This window comes from Poecile atricapillus, chromosome 1, assembly GCF_030490865.1.
Source record: "Poecile atricapillus isolate bPoeAtr1 chromosome 1, bPoeAtr1.hap1, whole genome shotgun sequence".
In the NCBI taxonomy this organism is placed as follows: Eukaryota; Metazoa; Chordata; class Aves; order Passeriformes; family Paridae; genus Poecile; species Poecile atricapillus.
In genome coordinates this window covers 38,534,722-38,556,954 of record NC_081249.1, presented here as the reverse complement: position 1 = coordinate 38,556,954, position 22,233 = coordinate 38,534,722, and the positions used below count along the sequence as shown (strand labels likewise).

The 22,233-nt window shown below is 37.9% G+C and overlaps 1 protein-coding gene across 1 annotated transcript in view; it reads right to left on the bottom strand.

The window, feature by feature from the left end:
* NALCN (sodium leak channel, non-selective) overlaps positions 1-22,233 on the bottom strand; it is a 233,685-nt gene that overhangs the window by 135,431 nt on the left and 76,021 nt on the right. The window contains exons 8-10 of the mRNA XM_058846993.1: positions 16,983-17,125; positions 16,760-16,864; positions 13,973-14,059 (exon numbers count right to left, since the gene is read on the bottom strand). Coding sequence (XP_058702976.1) covers positions 13,973-14,059; positions 16,760-16,864; positions 16,983-17,125 — 335 coding nt within the window. The remainder of the gene's footprint in view (positions 1-13,972; positions 14,060-16,759; positions 16,865-16,982; positions 17,126-22,233) is intronic.

Below are 22,233 nucleotides of genomic sequence, written 5' to 3'. Positions count from 1 at the left end.
CTCTGTGTCACTATGGTCCTACCACTGGCATCTGCTTGGGGCTTAAAGATACATGAGATAAGTCAGGACCACACTGATTCTCAAGAGTCACCCAAGAGACCCCAAGAGTAATAAAAAAGATATCACAAAGTGATTTGCTTTGAAGGGTTTCAAAAGTCTAAAAATTACTGTAGAAGGAAAAAAATCGAATAACCTACAGAGCTGTAGTACAGGATATTCTTTGCAGTCCTAATGAAAAGAGACCTTTCTTTGTGAAATATTAGAAATAGGGAAAATACTGCAAGGTAAAACAACCCGCATGAAGCAAATATACCAAAACCAAAACCCTGCTAGTTTTATTCCAAGACTCTGCAGTGTTCCACTTTGCTCAGATTTGTTGTCCAAGTTACAGCTCCAAAAGAAGTCATGCTGCTCCTGCTGCTGCTCCTAACACTTTGATTGCTCTAATTGTGCTAAGCACAGAAAAGCCACATGACGATTTAAATACCTGTTTTCAATTTGATAGGATTTGAAACACTGGACATATTTAACTCCAGAAGTATGACTTTCTAAAGGAAACTCAGCTGAACTTCAATTTTAGTGGCATTACTGAATAGTTCCTGTAATCCACTGACACTTATGTGGCCAAAAATTTCTAAGTACAAATTATAAGTACAATCTGTACTGAAGTCCATTACTAAAAAGAATGCTAGAAAAATGCCTGTTTAGGTCAAAGAAAAAGATAGAGGTAAAAAAAAATGACAAGAAAAACACTTAACTGAAGCAGCCTTTAACAAAAAATTAAAGCAATTTGCATATTTTATTGTAGAAGATTTTTGGCTTATTAGTTTGACCATGATGTTGTAAGAACTGAATGTGTCTGCCTAATGGATGAACTCTTGTGGTAAATTGACCCTGCCTGGATGCCAGATTCCTACTGAGCCATTCTATCATATTCACCTCCTCAGCTGGAAAGACTGGGGGAGAAAAAGTTCATTGGTCAAGATAAAGGCAACTTAATGAATTACAAGCAAAGGCGACATGTGAAGGCAAGGGAAAACAAAATTTATTCTCTCCTTCCCATCAGCAGGTGAAGCCCAGATACTTCCTAGGAAGCAGGGCTTCAGCATACCTAGCAGTTTCTCTAGAAGAAACATTTTGTAGCAACAGATAGGTGTGTGTCTTCTCCTTTCTCTTAGCTCGTATAGCTGAGCAGACATTCTATGATGTAGAACATCCCTTTGGTCATCTGGGGTCAGATATCCTGGCTCAGTACCCTCTTCAGACCTTGCCCAACCCCAGCCTACTGGTGATGGAGGGAATGTTGGAATGAGCCTTTATGCTGTGCAAGCACTGCTCAGCAGCAGCCAAAACACCTTTCTAACAAAGCACAGCACTATGAGAGCTTCTGTGGGGAAAATTACTTCCATCTCAGCCAGACCAAACATGTCTGTATAGACCTGTACAAAAGAAGCTCAAGATTTATAAACATTCCTTATGTAAAATCTGTTTCTTCTGGAGAAGATTTTCTGTGGACCCATTTGAAAATCAAAGGCTACACAAAAGGTTCTATTTTAAGCCTGTCAAAAACCAGTAAGTTTCAGAGACTTTGACTAATTGTGTCAGCCAATCCTTGTGGCTGGATGGCCATGCCCAGAAAGTAGTGGTGAATGGAGTTACATCCAGCTGGCAGCTGGTCACTAGTGGGGTTCCCCAGGGCTCAGTGTTGGGACCGGTTCTGTGTAATATCTGTATCCATTAACTAGACGAGGGGATGGAGTGCACCCACAGTCAGCTCACAGAAGACACCAAGTCTGGAAGTGTTGATTTGCTGGAGGGCAGGAAGGCTCTGCAGAGGAATCTGAACAGGATAGATCAATGGTCCCAGGCCAACTGTATGAGGTTCAACAAGGTCAAGTGATGGATCCTGCACTTGTGTTGCAACAAGCCCGTGTAGTGCTACAGGGCTGGGGGCAAATGGCTGGAAAACTGTCTGGGAGAAAGGACATGGGGGTGCTGGTCCAGAGCTGCTGAACATGAGCTGGCAGTGAGCCCCGGTGTCCAAGAAGGCCAATGGCATCCTGGCCTATATCAGCAATAGCGTGGCCAGCAGGACCAGGACAGTGATTGGCCCCCTGTGCTCAGCACTGGTGAGGCCACACCTCAAGCACTGTGCTCAGTTTGGGGCCCCTCACTACAAAAAAGACACTGAGGTCTGGAGCACGTCCAGAGAAGGGCAACAGAACTGGGGAAGGGTCTTATCAGGAACAGCTGAGGGAGCTGGGGTTGTTTAATCTACCTGAAATAAAGGTTTAGTTAGATGGGGACCAGTCTCTTCTCCAAAGTGACAGGTGACTTGAGAAAAAATGAGAAACAATGGCCTCAGATTTCACCAGGGGAACTTTAGATTGGATATTAAGAAAAATTTCTTCACAGAAAGGGCTCTCAGACATTGGAACAGGCTGCCCAAGGGATTGATGGAATCACCATCCCTGAAAGTGTTCAAAAAAACCTGAGGGATTGAGGGAAATGTTTAGAGGTGATAACATATGGCAGTGTTGGGTTAATGGTTGGACTTAATTATCTTAGAAGTCTTTTCCAAGCCTAACAATTCAATGATTATATGATATAACTCTGACAAAGAAAAGTTTTTGAAAACTTACTGCCTGAGATAAATTCAAAATACTTGATCCTAAATCTCTCTAGAAGATGCCGGGGCCTGATGTGACCAAGTTTTCTGCTGCAGCAGGCTCTCCGCTAATAAGAACTATTGCCAAGGAAAACTACTACCCTTTCATAAGCTTAATCATATTGTCTTTTGGATGTGATTCCTATCTTTTAAGTCTGCAGGAAAATTCCATGTTCAAAATGAGTAAATCATGCTTTATTTTCCCAAATGCAAATCAGTGAGAACAATAACATGTTTGTTTCTTTTTTTGTTTAGTTTTGGGCGGTACCTTGCTACAAACTGTGGCTAGTAATTTACTTTGGTTGCAATGAACAAGAACAGACAGTTTGGCAAGTAAATGGAAAGCTATAGAGAAAAAACTAAGAACACAGAGAAGTGTGTCTAACTCATTGTTAACATATGTGGTTTGGTATAATAGTTACAAAGAAAAAGACAGGCAAGAAAGAGGAAGGAGGGAGATCAGGGGGGAGGCTGTATATCTTGCAAACTGGCAATATGCATGCAGTTCTGTATCCCCTTTTTTAAGAAATTACTTTTCTTTTTGATGCAAGTATGAAATAACAAAGAAATAAAAGCAGAGACAAAATTACGGTGGGGATCCAATAACTATGAAGTTAATTAATATTTGTTAATGTCAGAAGTTACCTATGGGAAGATTTAAAAGTTGTCTTAAAAATGACAGCCTTGTCACCAAATACATGAATATCTTTTTATAACACTCCTTACTGATATTCAAAGCCTATTTCTTTTTCTGATGTTTCCTCAGCTTTGGGAGTTCTATTTGCATACACAGGCACAAACAAAAAGCAACCATGTCCCATGGCTGGTATTTATAATTCTCAGACACTCCTGCCTGCCTTCCTCTTGTTAGTGATTGCATGTTACAACAACCTATGTTCCTGTCAAGTTTTGCTGTTTCAATTCTTTGTTTTATTGAAACTGAGCACCCATCTCAAAATTGCAACCAATAATCTTTGCACTGTTTTGTTATTTCTGCATAATTTCAGGAAAATAATTTCATTAATTTGCAACTTTAATCAATTAAAATGCTGCACTGTTACTTTATGTAACTTCTCCCTATGAACAAGTTCTGGGGGCCAAAACGATAAATGGGTTTAAAAAAAAAGGCTAGACAAGTAGATAGGTGATAAATCTATCACTGGGTACTAAATATAATAGCCTTAATTTAACATCCACTCCAGAAAGTCCCTAAATGACCTACTGCTGGAGTGCAAGACAGGGAATGAGGGCATAAACGGGTATCCAGAAGTTCAGAAAAGTATGAGCTATATACGCCTATTTCTGGGACTGGCTAATATTTAAGACATGGAAAATGCATTGTTTATCAGCTAGTTTTATGAGCACTGCAAGGTTTCCAGTAACCTATGACATTCCTGGATATCCATCCAAAAAAAGGAATCAAAAGGAAAGCAATATGTTAAAGTATTATTTTTTGGGGGGGATAGCACTCCAAATAGGCTTTAATCTTATTAAATGTGAATTACTGACCAAAATACTGTGAAAACAAAATCTTAAAATCTGGATAAACCCAAAGATCTTTACTAATCTCACCATGCATTATTGTTTCAGTTCTATCAAACCAAAAGAAAATGAATGTAGGCTTCCTTAAAAAATAATGCTTTTTGCAATATATTGAAGGCATTCTTTATTAAGACTCTAGTGAGAGATATGTTAGCTATTTTCAAAGGGTTTGGGTGAGTTTTGTTGCTCAGGAACATGGTGCATAAATTTGAATCTATGAAAGAGTTAATCAGATTGGAAAATATATATCCTGTCTTTAGGACACATTAAACTAATATGCTTTCTTCTGGCCTTTCTTAGCTAAGTATATTGTCACTGAATATCCTGTGAAATTTTAATTAAAATTTGCAGTAAGTTTGGTTTTATTAATTCTTCTCTGGGCTTTGCAAACGCTACTAGTCCAAAAATGAAAGGGCATATTATTAAAAGTTCTGTTTCAACAGTTGCATGAGTCTGGGCCTGTCCTTTGGTGAAACTCTACTTATTTAATTTACTGGGTTATTTGGAATTTAGTTCCTCAACACACTATATTGTGCATTGGGAGAAGAAATTTCCTAATGGCTAAGGGAATGGAGAGGGACTCTGGAGATCTGGGTTCAATTTATTGTCTAAGAACAAATTTCCTGTAGACCTTAAGAAAACTACTTAATAGGTTTCTTTCTGTAGTTCACATTCCTTATAGTGGAAAAATATATCCCTGTGAGATTTGGCTACTGTGGTATTTAAACATACTAACCTAACTAACTACTTGAGAGGCACTGCAATAAGATAGGACTTTTCTATCTGATAGATAAATAGTGCTGATAATAGATAGTGCTGAGTCGGGAAATAGATATATCAAACTCTCTAAAGCAGGGAGTGATGGAGGAAAGATTAACTTGATTTACGTGTGGTGTGTTAACAAAAATCCTCTCCCTAATACATGCTTTGGAAGACACTTAGAATCACAGTATAACTTGAATTGGAAGGGACCCATAACGATGACCAAGTCCAGCTACTTCCACTTCCATGGAACATCCATGCTACAGCCACTTTCCATGGACCAGCTAGATCTGTTGGGTTTTACTAATCTGTTCTTTGTATAATGATGCTTTCTCCCACAGACCAGGGCAGGGTTTTGCCCTGTCAGGCCTTGCTATCCAAGGCAAAACATTGCAATGGTGCATGGACCAATGCAAGTCTGGTGCCATGTCTGAGCAAACAATAATTCAGACAGTAATACCCTATAGGCTCTGGGCAGAGCCTTTGTAACTCGCTTTGTCTCACACAAATGTGGTGGTCGCACCAAACTGCTCAGTTAGGTAAAACAAATGAGGAGGTGAAGCATATCTTTACTTCTGTGGCAGCTGATCTACAAAGAGGTTTTTAAAGGAGTTCCAGCATCTCACCTGGTGAGTAGTGTGCCTTGGTATGTCTAACCTGCTGGGTTGGTGAACCCCAAGATGTCTCCCCTCACTCAAGAGGGTGAACCCCTCTTGTCTCTCCTGGGAGCCCACTGGCCTATCCTCAGGGTGCACTTGCAGAGCAGAACCAACATGCATGGACAGATAGGGAACCTGCAAGGGACTCTTGCATACAGCAGTATTTAAAGTACTTAAAGTAAATCAGACTAGACTGTGACAAGAGGGCAGGAAAAATGGGCATTATGGTGTTTTTGAAGAACTTTAACTCAGTCACCTAGGTTTTCCTTAATTTTACAGAAGTGGCTGGAATTGGCAACTTGAAAAATTAGTATGGTTTCAGATTATGACACATCCTAATGTGGGCCAAAGAAGCTTTTATTTTGGTATAATGGTTTTATATTTATTGCATTTTCTTTTGAGTGTTCCCGAAGGTGCTTTGTGGTCTTTGTTACTTGTTCTCACTGTTCCCTATGACTAGCATTGATTTAAAATATTGATTTTCTTTTCTTACTGAAAAATAATCTTTGTGTTTTCCATTTCAACATGAACCATTTGGCATGAATGCATGCTGAGGCTCCCACATTGCCACATTATTTTGCTGTTGTTGATATTACTTTAACATACTGTAGTGTGTTAGAACTTCCTGCCTACCATGAGTTACTCCTACAAGCTCAGTAGGAAGCTCTCAGTTCACAAATAAAGAAAAAATGAAGACCAGTTTTCAGAAAAAAAAAACCTTTAAAATTCTTTGAGCATGTATTTACCCTTTAAAGGTACATTATATCTCTTATTTTTCTTTTCCTTTTAATTTTAGAGGTTGCTCATGATTTTGTCACTGCTTTCTTCTTTTTGTCTCCCTGTCTGCAAATACATTTAAAACTGAACTGGAAAGATTCAACTCATATCATCCATGAATATGTGGTTGGTATTAGTAACTTCAAGTAATGACATCTTCAGCTTTCTCAATACATAGTTTTGTAATGAACAGAAAAATTATGAACAGTTTCCCACTGTGGCTCCTGTGGGAAACAATGAGCCAGGCAGTAGTTCCCTATTTATGTTAATAGTTTGGGCAAAAATGAAATGCACAGCTGAAAAGCTCGAGGACACTATGTCAGATATGTCAGCATGAATGGAAGTGGTCACTTACAAACTCTGTGTGCACTCTGACAGTAAAATCTTCAACAGATTAAAGATACTATATTCACTTTTAATCATATGTGCTTCACCTAGGAAAGAAATAGAAGGTCACAAAGCTATGATATGAGCAAGTGACATTATTTTTACAGCACTTTTGAGTATATGATTAGTGTCATAAATGTAAGCATATCTTTTTGCATCAAAAAAATATCAGTCCTTCATGCTATTTATTATCTCAATTTGTTAAAGAATTCTGTAAAATTACAGAACTCTAGAGAAATTTGAAGGAGACAAAAAGATGAAAAGCAATATCCAAAGGCATAAAAAACATAGAGGGTGGAAAAGACATAGCCAGAGAAGAAGGAATTAAGTGTTTTATCAGTTTCATGATTGGATATATTGAATGTGAGAGACACAAAATAAAGCAGTACTTAGGGATTTTCACTGCAAGAACAACAGAAGAGAAACACAAGTGGGTTTTCCCTTCTCTCATGGGCAATAATTATTGGTGAACAAAAAAAGTTGGTCGTCTATTTATATACTAATTTGACCTTTAGTGTAACTTGAAATCAACAGCAGAAAGTGTGCCTACTCTGTCCTATTATATTCTTATCTACAGTGTCTTTCATTAAATTGTATACCTGTCTCTCTTCCAATTAACTGGGATCCTCTCTTACAGTGGAAGAAAAATCTTCTTTCAGTTTGCTAAAATTATGTATTTATTTGAATGAGTTTATTATTTGTGTATATGAGTTTATTCAGAAGATTAACTGATTCCAAATCCTAAACTTCTGAGGCTGCAATTAAAAAATAACCCATCTTTATTTTATACCCTGTTCTCATTTAGAAAGCCTAGAAATTGCATCAGTTAACAGAAGCTTGGACACTTCAGTGATGCACTTAGCATTGAAACAGTACAGAAAACCAACCATATTAGTTTTACTGAGGAGACTTGGGAACAGAATATGTCAAGTGTAATGTAAAAGCAAACTGTTAGTTTTGGTAAGGTAAAAACAGTTAAAAAATGAGGGGAAATGGAAGGCTCTATGGAGAAACTAAACATGTTGGCAACAGAAGAACATACATAATACAGTCCAGCCCCATTCCATCTCACTATCCTCAGTTGTATATGGGGAGATAGCAAATACTGGGCATTATGAAAAAAATAAACAAAGAGAATTCCATTATTTTCTACTTGTACATAGAGTATGGGAAGAAATGGTGAAAGTTTGGTGAATAGTATAGAGGGACGGATACTCCAATGTCTGGCTAACTGTCAGAAACTGGCTGGGGATTCACAAATGAACTGTTTTTAAATGTGTGCTTAGTTTTAGCTTTATGCTACTTCAGATGAGGAAGGTAAAGCTGTTACCATTCTCTGCTGTTTGCCTGCCTCCTTTTTACAGAGGCCTTAAGCATAGTAGCAGCTACAACTGAAGGGACATAAGTTTACTCCTCAGATACCTCAGTTCCCTGTCTTGTCTGATAATATAAACTGGCCTTCAGTTTATGTTAATAAAAGAACTTATGAATTCAGGTGGCTGAAATGATTGCAGTTAATTCAACAAGAGGAAATAAAAGAGGACAAATAAAATGTAAATGTAAGTGGCAAGAACGACTATCCTTTTCTGTTATGAATTAAAAAGATAATCCCATAACACTAGAGAACCAAATATATTTTGCCCATATAATTTTTTTTGCATACTGTAATTCACCATTTTTTATTGAAAGAGCTCAGAAAAACAGCCAGCTTCTCAAGCACCTTGGAGCCCCTCTGTTGAACTGGAGTCAGTTTGTCAGTGTGCAGATTGCACCGGGGGCCCAAAACCAGACACAGTATCTGGATTCAGGCTTACCAGCGCTGAGCAACAGGAGATAATTCCTTCCACACAATAACCCAGGATCCTGTCAACTTCCGCTGTTGCCAGGGAAGGCCGCTGGCTTCTGTTCAGCATGCTGTCTACTAAGACTCCCAAGGCACTTTCAGCAGAGCCCAGCCTCAGTTTATGTTGCCACAGCTGGTTCCTCCTCAAGTGCAGGCTGTCCTCAGTGAATTTAAACTAATGTCCCTGCTGGTCCTTTCCCCAGGCCTGCTTATTTCCCCTGAATAGCAGCTCTGCCTTTAACTGTTTCCTTCCCAATCTTGCAATATGGACAAACATGCTGCATGTGCCCTAACAGACATTAATCTACCACTTAAAGATGTAAATTTGTGAAGGTTTTTTAAATTTTAAATTTAAAAATCAAGCTTATCACTTGATACATGTGAAGTAAAGAGCAACCAGAGGTCAGGCAGTGTTTTTCTATCCCAACTGAAGTAGGCTCATTCTTACAGAGAATGGAGTTTTGCATTACTCTAAGATGGGAGAGGAGAGAGTGAGACTACTAGAACCTGCCCTTCAGTAGTTCAGATTCCCTGTCACAAAATAATTTCAACATGAAACATTTGGGATAGAGATAGGCTGCTGCATGGGGGAACACAGTCCCACACTTACATGAGCACTAGAAAAAAAATTTAAAAAGTTATACACTATTTTTCCCATAAAATTATCACCTAATATTCACATATGCCATCTCTAGAAAGGTATGTTCTCATAAATCAATGTATGTTGTCATAAAATCAATGAATCACAGAATAATTAGGGTTAGAAGGGACCTCTGGAGATCATCCAGTCCACACCCTCTGTCAAGTCAGGATCACCTAGAACAATGACAGAGGAATATGTCTCTTGGGTTTTGCATTTCTCCAGAGATGGAGTCTCGATGACCTCCCTGTCAGCCTGTAAAAAAATGTGTTTTGCAAGTTACTTGTTTTGTCTGTGACTTTGGTTCTCAGTCAGGAATGCTACATAACTTATATTAGTGGTCTTGTGGACTTAAATTTTAAATTTGTTTTAATGCCTTTAATGAAAAGAGGATGAGTCTGTTGGGGATGCAACACAGACTTAAAACAATTACTTAAAAATTTTACTGCCAGAATCAGATGTAGGGCAGAACTCTAGGGCCGTATCCCACAGAAGTCCAATGTAGCTATCAAGACTCTGCAACATCAACATGTTTAAAAAAGGCTGAAGGTTTTATTAAACAAGAGCACATTCTCTGCTGCGTTATGTTTCTTTATCTTCATTTTTCCATGCACTACATAGCTGCCTACTGAGACAGTATTGTACTTTTTTTGTAGCTTGTCTGGATATATACCCTGAAACAATTGAAGAATTAAAGGACACAGACAGAGTTTAGCTGACTTCTTTCACTCCCAGATTTATTAATAATATGTACTTTTTTCCACAGCTAACTCTGAAACAGTTAGGTTTCAAAGCTAATATCCTGCCAAACGAAGTGTCGGCTTACAACTCTCATAGCTACCTCTTTTGTTTTGCAGATACTCTTTGCAAATGTTGCCTGGAAGAAGGTAAGAAGAAGTCTCAAATTTGCTTATAATACAGCAAATATGACAGCCAAAAATCAAATGCATCAAGCTTTGTCAGCCAGCCTTTGGATTTTAATCAGCAATTGTTTGGGTTTTTTTCCCCAAATAAAATCAGAGTCAGTCCTGAAGATCCAAACAAACTGAATTATCTACTTGTAGGAAATCATAACAAAGAGAAAGGGAACATTGTTCACAGCATTGCTGATCACCTTAAACAAGTTAAGATCAGCTGTGGCATTTGCAAGTTCTAATTCACGATTTCTCTTAGAAATTGTTTGTTCTTATATTCTTTTGTTAAGCAAGAAATGCTTGTTTTCTAATCAGCAATCTCACCAACATTTTTATATGAAAAGCTTAAAGGCAAGCAGTTAGTCATCCTAGTTAATGCAGTGGAGGAGGGAAAGGTGATGGTAGTCAGCCACAGCCTGTACATATGACTATAAGGTGCTGTACTTAAGAGGTACAAGGCTCCCTATATAATGTCCGTTGTCATCCCACTAGGGATATATTTACACCGTGAGCTCATCTTGTCCTGTTTTGTTCACAAATCATAATTCCTCAGTGTGCCATAACACCTCCCTAACACTCAGCATCTTCTGGTGGGGAACCCACAGGAATGGAAGAAGACAGGTTGAAAGAATGTACTAGGTACAGTCTACATCTATTCTGCACATCTGAGGTGAAGTATGGAGCAGTTTATTCCATGCATCAAAGCCAATCTGGCAATACTGCCTCCAACAGGCCTCTATCTTTCCCATTAATCATACAACCTATATCCATTGGGCTCAGGTCTTCATGCTACCAAAACCACTCAAGCAAGGACATTGAGAGTCAGTTTTCCAGGACAGCTACTAAATATTTCCAAAGATGGAAACGCCACTACTTCCCTGGGCAACCTTGCCAGCACCCAGTTACCCGCAGAGTGAAAAACTTTCTTGGTATTCAGAAGAACCTCCCATTTTAATGCTGTGTCCATTGCTTCTGGCCCTGTCTGTGAAAAAGGATGTTAATGCTTTTGCAGGGAACCAAGGAGATGGAAGTCAGTTAATATACTACATTCTAGTGTATAACTAAGCAGGTACCACAGGACAGCCCCTGTAAAATCTCTGGTTCATGTCAGGGAAAACTGCAGAGATGTCCCCAGTGCCATCAGCAACTCATGGCTAGCACTAGACAGGTCTTTAATCTCAAATGTGTGAAATACTTCCTCCAGTTAACTTGACAAGTATTTTTCTACCAGAATTTGGCCTTCAAACCCACAAATCTCAGCAGCACAAATCTTTAAAACCAGGCAGTAGATAGGGCCTGCTGCTTCTATTTAAAACTTTACTGAGTTGTTGTTTAAATTGTTGCTACCTCTATTTTGTTTTTCTCCACAATATTATTATCTGATATTGCTATACCACAACCACCACACACCACCTCTGAAGTCCATTAGGTTCCTATAGGTAGCTGGAAACTATCCGTGGCCACGGAGAAATGCATCTCCATACCACCTATGACCTCTATGTTCCACACCTCTGCACCCCATTGTTGTCCTACAAGTAGCTCGAATGCATCTTTAAACATTTGTGTGTATACAGGTATTTGACATGCAGACATATAAAAATGTACATAAATAAAGTGTATCAATAAATCTGAGGGTTGCACAGAGGAAACTGAGTGGTTGGATGCCACCAGCTCTGAGTATCTGGGTTTCCTAGGATCTGGCTGCACAGGGTAGCAGACCAGCCGTCTCTCTGAGACTGGCCCAATACAAAACAAGAAACAAAAAAAATTATATAACTGATTTTTATAGTCATTTACATATGTCCTCTTAAATAAACTGGATTGAAATTTATTGTAGTCAGGCTTTATAGATCACTGCTGCTGCAGGAAGCAGTTCTCACATTCCTAGACCGCTCCCACTAATGTTCTCATCCCTTTGCTGTGTCAGAAAAAACATTTATGCTGCTGCAGGGAGTCTGATCAATAACAAATTCACTCCTTTCCCCCTGCCAACTTTGATTCCATTTCCTCAACAAGTGCATGAATACTTTGCCAGCTCAGGCATGTAGCAAGTATAGCAATAAGGAAAAGAAAGACTATTTTCTTTCTGAAATTCTCAGATTATGATCTGATGAAGAACAAAAAATCCATTTCTCAGAACATTTTAAAATCATCAGACCACCCTAATATGTGTAGACCGGCAGCTAAAATCCACAAAACGTATTACAACACACAGAATACTTATATTTATGAATGAGAGGTATCTAATGCATGGAAGTTGCATATTATAAAAAGCAAGTCCTACTGCTCAACTCTTATTTCTGGTATCTAAAAGTTAGAGCATGCATAAGGCACATAAAACATAGAACAGCATGTTTACTGCCTCCATGACAACAACACCAACTCAATACAGCTTATTTATCGATAGAGACAGCAATGCCATGAAGGATAAAGTTACTAATGGAGATTAGGACATGGACTTCATACAGATAATGGGCTATTCGACTAATGGACACCTAACGGAGATCATGTAGTTTAATGTCTTAAAATGAGCACTTAAGCACTGTTTCAGAGCTTCCCCTATTTCACAAAATGATGAAAAAAATAAGAAAACTTGTAGTTGAGTGGCAAATATAAAAAGTTGAATGCATGAGTTTTATGTCCACTGGAACACAATTTACTGTGTTCACATGATTCCTGTAAGGGGCAAAAACGCAATACCACAAAGGTAGACCAGGTAACTCAGACGGCATATTAATTTTCATCTGAAGTTGTTTTCACTGTGAGTTCAGCTACATTTTATCCACATAGATGAGACTGTTACTTGAGAACAACACAAATGATGTTCCTGTTGCTGTCAAAATCAAGAATTAAATTGGGAAGATGAATTATCTGTTAAAACATATGCTCTAATCAAATATATGGCAGTGGTTTGGCAAAGCAGAGATATTTGAGAGTGAACAGCTTGTGGAGGGGATTGAAGGTGCTTGCCAGCTTAGGGTTCAGCAATGTACATGCTGCCAACAAGAACATGTATTTTAGCTTACACATTAAACCAAACATAATCAAAATTCCCAGAAAATTCTATAGTAGATTTGGCTTTCTATTCTGAAGTTAGTTTGTTTTATCCGGAAATGGCATTATTTAACTCACAAATAAAAATTTAAGCTGCTGTACAGTGCTCTGTTCAAAAAATGGATTTATAAAAAATTACTTATCTTAGTCTGGGTTTATTTAAACAATGAGGGTAGAGTTTTACAAATTAACTTTTATCCAAGTAGGAATATCAAATCTGGAAGTTTCAAACACTGCATTGCTTGCTCCCTACATGCTTCCTCTCCCCCTGTTCCATGAGCCTATTTTCACAAGGGAACAAGAGAAATTAGGTACTTCTGTGTTTATTATGATTAGTCATGCTTCTTGGCTTGTGTTATTGTATTTTGCATTTAATAAACAAGCATTTATGTTGCAAATAACCTAGGAGTGGAATATATTTGTATATAAATTCTGAGAGATAGAACATGATAAACTAGTTTTTTTCAAAATCTTAAATCTTTCTCTCATAAGCACACAAAACAGAACCTTATCAGGAAATTTTTTTCTAATCTTCTCCCTTTGGGTGTGGCACATCTTTCTTTGTTGATCTGTGATTTTCAAGAAAAAATCTACACTGTAGAAAGCAATGGATTTAAAAAAACCATGACTAAAACGTTGGTAGCTATTTCTCAGCATAATGTCCTTATGGCAGCATTTGAGTGATGCTGGTTACACACACTGATTTATTAAAAAACAATGTCATACCTGTAGACATGCAGGAGCTCTGCCTTGGGGTTTATTCACATCAACAGCCACAAGCTGCCAACCTCCAGCAGCATCTTCATGAAACATCTAGAAAGGGAAGACTGCTGTCAGAAATGTTTTATGTGGCCATAAATACAAGTGAGATCTAATATATTCCCCTTAAGGGCCAGCATACATTTTCATGATAGGTAGTTTAAAATAACAGAGGAATTATTTTTTCTGCTACAGAAAAAAAAGTAACATGCTTTTTCCAACATTAATTGTCTGAATTTTATTCATATAACATTGAGTACAATTCAGACTAATTTCTATATGAGTCCTAATATAGAAAACAATTTAGTTTATCTCTGACCAGCATCATTAGATGGTGGTAGCTGTTCAGAATAATTTCCTTACTAAGGTAAGCTTATCCTAAGTAAACACATATACATTGTGACCACATAAATAAGCTTCATGGAACCTTTGGCAATAGCAGACAACCTCATCTTTTTTACTGGCAAAATTATTTTACTGTAAGGACCACTTTATTTTTGTTGCACTGATGCATATCAAGAGTAGCTGGACAGTCCTTATGTATTGTTTCACAGAGCATATAATTCCTGTAAATAGCTGAATATTTCCAGGCTCTAATGATGGCAATGGAAAAGGCTCTCTTGACCACAGTGGTATTCACATTTTATCAAGCCTCTGGAAGAGCAGATGTAGGCATTCTGTTTTGTTGGGTTTTTCCCTCAGAAATTAGGACACAAAATTATGCAGACTGCTGGACATAAGGAACAGTGAGACACCATTCCTGAAAGTGATTAACATTGTCCTTGAAAATGTCCTTGAAAGAAAACTAATGGTTCCAGCATTTTGAGTTGCCACCTGCATATACCATGCAATGAAGTGTGGCAAAGTTCCCACCTCACTCCCACCTTTTTCTTGACACCCAGCATTCAAACGAGTCACCTCAAGAACACAGCCACAGGAGCATGGTTGAAGTTTAAAAGTCATCCTGACAGAAGTACTCATTAGACTGGGGACAGTGTCACCCAAATAAGGTTGTAAGTCTTCCAAGTCTTTATTTAGCATCTCTGCACTGAAGAGTTGCCAATTAAGATCAGCACAGTTACTCCTCTTCTTACCATGCTTTAAAGTTCAGTGCTAAAGTGCTTTAGAAAAACCTCCTTTTATCGTTTTCTAGAGATCACTTCCTAGACTTTGACTTCTTGACACTCATTTTCTTTTCTATAGGAATAAGTTTGGGGAACAGCTCAGTAACGTATGAACTGGAAAAATTAAGGCAGATATTTCAAGGCTACTTCATGCACAAAACAAGCATGGGTTTTAATTTTTGTCTGATGCTTTGAACAAGAAATCCTGCAAGATATTTTCTGTCCATCTTAATGCAGAAAAAGATAAATAATTTTTGCAGTTTGGTAACCTGGACTCTCTTGATATTCCATTATGCCACTGACTCGAGGAATGAAGCAAGCATTCAAACCATTTGCTTGTCTGCAGCCAGCAAGCTATTTTTAATTTGTGTGATGTAGATTATATTCAACATGTTCGTGTTCTATGAATCTTAACATTATTTTGGATATTTTAAATTTCTTAATGTTGGCTGCTTCTTGTGTTTCCCTACACTGAACTCTCTGTTCCATCTTCTAGTTCAGAGTATGTTGGATAAGCCTGTATGGCTCAGGATTTGTCCTATGAACATTAAGTTCCCCAGGCTAAGCATATGTCATGAAGAAAAGTCCATTTTTTTAGATTTTAAATTGATATCACAAAGTCTGCTTTGACAAAGACATATATAGTGTAGAAATTTATGCCACAAAGTCTATTTGAGGCAAAAAATGTAGCAGCCAGCAGAAAAGGACTAGATTATTAGATTTACATATGGATTATAGAAATATTGAAAAGAATATAAAAAATATTCATTAATTAATTTTGAAAACTTAAATCCTTTGGCCTAGGAAAATAAATAATCTCCAACTACATGGTTAGAAAGAATTCCCACGTGGGTATGTTTCTCATATCTGTCTTTCTAAGAGCTTTTTGCAGGCAGTTGGTACTGGTGCTTCTCAGAGATGGCAAACTGCACTAGCCTGGAAAAGCCTGGTCTTTTGGAACACATAATCTGATAAAATAATGAGGGAGAGAATTTAAATCTCAAACCAGTAGCTCTTCTTTTTCCTACTGTCTTCCTTCCCACTACCCAGCCCACCCTTCCTATCACGGCTTCCTCTTATTTGTTATTTCTATTTGGGGTCTCACTTTCTGTGGCTGTCCCAGCTGTGAGCACGGCTCTTTCCCTGCCCCTACAACCTATCCTTCCTTGATGTAAGCACACCCTTCTCACTCCCAGGACCAGCTTCCCCAAACACTTCAGCTACTGAACTCTGACCCCTCTTCTTCCAGGTACAACTGTGGGATTTCAGCTCTTATTTCTTAGCACAGGAAGTGATATCCAATAGCAACCCTGACTTCCAAACCACCAATGATGTGATAAAAAAGCATTACCATACTTTGTTAAAGAGAACACAAACACAGTAATAACATACCTAGCCATACAGAGAACCGTATTACAGTCTTCTCTATTATTTGTTTTTAAGAAAGACTAGTTAGATAATGCAACCAAGAATTTAATTTTTTATGAAAATTCATATATCAGGTTTAGAATGTAGGTAGTAACATGTAAAGTCAAATATATCATATATGACAGGAATTTTTGCTTATTATTAATTCATAAATGAAACTAAATCGAATCCCCAAAGAACCTCAGCATCTCAAGTGCTTCACCTGGGTGGTGGCGGTTGAAGTAGTACTGCTCCTGGATCCCCACATCTGCTGGAACTGCACTCTAATTTCTGCAAACGTCTCAATGATGACTGCAATAAAAACATTCTGGAAAAAAAACAAGAAAGAAGGACTGACACAAAGCTCAGCATGCAGAAAAGAGAAGAAATTAATTCTAATATGATCTATGTTTCAGATCAATTTAAAAAGACATATTTTTCAGTACCTTAACAAGCCAGGCCAGAAAGAAAATTAAGGTGATGAAATAGAAATATGAACGCCATCGGGGAAAACTGTCAATTGCTCGGTACATAAGGAACACCCAGCCTTCCTGAGAAGCAGCTTCATAAACAGTAAATATGCTTGTGCCTGTCAGAGGAAAAAATGAAAATTTTTGGATTAAACCTCCTTGAGAGTTTCTAGTATCAGCAAACAAACTTTTATCTATCCTAATTTTGTTTTTTCTAAAGGGTATCATCTCTCCTCCTTCAAAGAGAAGATTTTCTGGTGCATTTCCACATTTCTTCATTTTGCAATTGAATATGAATTGGTTTTGTCTGATCAGACTGACTCCCCTCCCTGGACAGACATGTATAATCCCTTAGAAGGGTTCACTAGCAGTATGCAAATGCCTCCAAAAGCAGAATTTGTTCCATCATTTGCGTTCAGCAGCATCCCTGAGAAAAGGCAGATTTAACAAGGATCAACATTCAGTAGGTTAAAAAAAATCACTTTTAATATCAGCAACACTGAGCAAGCAGCAATACACCAAGAAGGTGCCTGACACCAGGTAAGCATCTACAGCAAGCTACTGAACAGTTTTGAAATTCAGTTTGTAGCTGCATTAATATACGTATGTTGCCTTAAAAAAGCATTTTTAAGCTGAACTTGCTATATCACTCTGAAGGGGGTGGAGAGAAGATGAAAGGAAAGTTATGAGAGACCTTTGTGTGCAGAAACCTCTTGAGTAACAGCTATAAAGCTACTAATTTTAAACTTAAAGTCCAAACTAAACCTAATGTCTGACATGCTTTAGCCAGTTTGGCCTTCCTCCTTATCTCTGCAATGAAACCTTCAAAATAGAGACTGGTTATGGCTTGTAAGTCACTCTTGTTTAAAGCAATTTTTTGTTCCAAGAAGAAACACAATTAAACTGTGAAATTAAACTGTGAAATCTCACAAACTGCTGTGAAATCACAGAATTGTCCTACAGCCACCTGCTAGCTCTGCTCCACTACTGCTTTGTTTCATGGAATGTCTTTGATAAAAGAGAAGGAGCATAAGGAGCACTGCCCTTAGCAAAACACGGCAGCTGCTAGCAACATAAAGATAGAAAGTTGACTATCTGATCCTTTCCACAGAGAAAGAAGCGGTTCTGGGCAGAAATTCCAGAGTCCAGGAGTTTCCCAAAAAAATCACACCACAGTATAAGGAGCTCTGTGCTGTTATTTTCCTGCTGAATTTGCAACATCTATATCTTTTTGTCTGTTAACATGGACTGGATGAACCTGGAACCAGTTTTGTCTCAGGATGTTCCTTCTGCAGATAAATCTTCACTGATGAGAGGAGAGAGGGAAAAATTGAATTTTTTCTGTATAACACCTGCTTTTGTTAGGTAGTTGTCAAATGGTTAAGATGGGCATGGTGGATAGGCAAAACTGTTAGTTTTTTCAGTTATTAGATTCTTTCTTTTTCCTGCACATGGTTATTAGGACCAAGGGAACGAAATGAAAACAAAAGGAAAGGAAAAGCATTAAAGCATAGAAAGCAAAACCCTTTTTATTTCCTTAGAAGAAAAAGTGGTCTCTATCGATACTGAAATATTCATCAGTGGTTACTTCATGGGTATTTTACATTTCAAAAATTCAAAAAGTAATGGTTCAATTGTCTAATAATATACTGTTGCTGAACTGATTAAATTATTGAACAAAACAGTGCTGTTGAGGACAGGCAGAGATTAAGGAAAAAAAAAAGGAATCTATTAAAAGTTGCTGGCTAGAAAATTGTCATTAGTCATTTCCAATGGGAAAGTCACAGTGAAGATTAGTAAAATAGAGGGGATGTCATGCAAAGTATTTATAACACATCACTGGGCCATCTGCCACTGTAAAGCAATACTGTGAATGAACAAAAATGCACAATTAACCCAATTAAAATGAGTTTGCCTGCGACACTAAAGTAAAAATGTCTCTATAGTGTATATCTGGTAGAGGTATTCTTAAGGATATTAGAAAGCAATCCCTCTTAAGAATATACCTTCTTGCTTAATATATGTGACTAGAAAGTAATAAAACGTTCATTACTGATGCCAGGAACCACGCTGTTCACTATCTCTGGAAATCCTGTTTCATATAGAATAAGGGATGCAACACCATGGAATGTTTTGCCTTCAAAAGTAAGAATAATCCTTAGTTAACATCTACCTTACTGCATGTTTTTGCTTTTCTGTTTTTTTCTGATTATTTCTTTAATTTCGAACTATATCTTCCTAAAGCAAATGAGTAAGTTATTAAAAGACTCTCCTCTCACAGCAACATACTCTGTTTTTCTCACCATGTTCAAAGCCATATGGAGGGTGAGAAAATATCAAAATTTTAAGTGATGGTAGAAAAAACCAGACATGGGAATGCTGCCATAAATGAAACCTAACATATGCCCCTCAGATCAAATGGCAAATTTATTGTTTTCCACAGATGTCTGTATTCTATCAGTGACATAGTGTCTTTCCCTACTAGTTCAAAGGGCTTAAGTAATGACAGTGTAGTGCAAAGAGTCTCATGTTAGGGCGTATGAGAACACAGATCGCTCGGAAGCAGGAATATGGGTGTCACAGCGAATGAGGACAGGAAAACCTGCAGGGCCTGGCTATTCAATACATAACAGGCCCTGCTACTTCAGAACACAGTCACCTCTGGTCAAAGTCCTGAACATTAGGATCATGATTTATGCAATATAACTGCAGGCATTGGTGAGGCTTTTCAGCCACGATAAAGCTTTGAATCATGAAGAGTTAAACACATGGTTGTTATGACACTGCTCATCAGCTTAGGCATGTTGGCATGGGCAACTTGCTGAATTTGAGATATAAAAATATCTAGGAAATATTTATGATAATTTTCCTATTTATTTCAGTAAATGGCTAAACCTTGATGGCATTCAATATTAATTTGGGAAGAACTTGCTGATGATAAAAGAGTTAAATAAAGTAATATGTTTTGAAGTTTTTGTGTTTTATTTGAAGTTGTCTAATAAATTCCACATTTTGATGTTACGATAAAAGAATTCCTTTAAACACAATGATAGTTAAAAAAAATGAAAAGAAAAAAAACACTTCTCAGTAGAGATTAAAACTTTATAAATCAACATCATAACCTATATCAAACTCAAATGACTACTTTTATCTAAGCAAGAAATACTCCTGCCTTTGGAAATGTTTTACAGCTGTACATGGTTAAAACCAAAAAGAAAATAAAGAAAGTTCAGAAAATGAAACATTTAGTGAAATACTGGGAAAGAGACTGAATCTTGCTCAATATATGTGACATTTTCACTTGCTCCATACTGTATAGAAGAAAAGACAGCAACCAGAGACAAATTGTATCCTTACTGATATTGTATGTTTATGTATGGGGATTCAGCACCAAAGTGCAGGGGGCTTATTTTTTCTTCGAAACATGTGCCTTTCAGATCTAGAAGACGGGAACATTAATCTGAAGGGTCTTGGAGAAAATAAGTGCTTTAACACTTAAATAATTGTAATAAAAGAAAATTCTAATGGTATCCATGCCTAATCAGGAGCAAGGTAACATGGCTCTTCTATGCTCTACAGATAAGAAAATTACCAAGGAAACAAAAATAATTAGAAGAGCCAGAGAAAAAGGTAATGATTCCTCTTGGGGGAGTAAAATCATCTATCCTGCCAAAAGCCTATCTTTTAAATATCTAAGGAATATAGGAGGTGTGTATTTTTTAAAAAAGGGACTAAAATTTAACAGAAAAATAGTATTACTATGCAGGGATAGTCTTTAATGTACTGCATTTTATATTTATGCACATTTTGTAAATACACAGGATTTTCTGCTTGTTTCTGTGACTCTGACACCACCATGCTCTGTCACATCATCTCTTTCTGTAACCAGTTCATTCTGTAAATGGACATCATGAGAAAGGGAGTGCACTGAACAATGCTGTAGTTTTATAGTAGCAGAATTAAAGGAGCAAAGCTAGAAGGTCACATGGAAAATTCACTGAATCTGGACTCAAAACCCTGTCCTCCTCACTCAATGATCCGTTCTTGCTTCTTGATTCAAAATGCCATATTATTTGAGGAAGAGAATGTATGGTGCTGAGGAGCTGGTTTTCATTAATTAATATCTTTGTGCTATGTGTAGTTATTCCAAATGAGATGCAAAACCTGAAAACTAAGTTTAGCTATTCATTAAAACCAGCAATTTCTGCATGTGTCATTTATGTTTATTCACTACCTTGGCTTACCATGTTAGGATTTTCTCGGTTTTCTTGTAATGTCTGTGAAGCTGCTGAGAAAGAAAATCTTCAAGAAGGCCACTTTATGTAAAAAAACAACAAAAAAAAAAAAAAAACCAACAAAAAAACCCCACACCTAAAAACAACCCAGAAAGTTTTCTTTTTTAACTTCTTGTTTTTCTTTTCAATCAGGAATTATCCAGGCAAGTAGAAATGCATGCGTTGTTGTTAAAAGCTTAAAGCAGTACCCACTGCCACGCATGGAACGCACTGGATGCGAGGCAGTGGCGCGCTGCTTTCCCTCACCTGACAGCAGCCGCTAGATGGGGGTCGCGCACCTCGGGCACATCTGGAACATCAGGCGGCGGCGGCGGAGCAGCCACCCCGGAGAGCGCAGACTGCCAACCTCTCGGTGCGCCGGAGAAAGGATTGATTCTCCCGTTTGCCGGCAAAACTAAGCCGCCTTCTGGCAGGTGCTGCTGTCTAATTTCACTCTGTTGTGCTGCAGGCTGCAAGGCAGCCTTCCTTAACACGGCACTGAGGGTGATTGTCCAAAAAGCAATGACCTCTTCCTTAGCTATGGAAATACTATCATGCCTGTTTCTGTCCCTGCTTACCTTTACTTATAAAATCACAAAGCTGAATGTTTCTGCAGGGCATGGGTATTTCAAGTGACCAGTCAGCTTTTAATTTATGCTGTCTTTCAGTATTAAGGTATTTCTGAAACACTGCATGGGGTGAGGGTTTTTCAAGTGTTTAACACTATAGCTTTACTATAGTAAAACTAGAAAGGACTAAAAATTGTCCAGAGATGCAAGGACAAAGTTGTTAACACCTCTGGGAAGCAGCTGGCAGTCAGGACTGAAATCAACTGAAAGATCAAATCCTGAAAGGCTTCATTGGGTTTCTTGTTTGTCCCTGAGTGAGCAACCTATTTTGCTTTCCCAAACCAACTCTCACCAGCCTGTTTGCCAGCCAGCAGAAATTAAGAG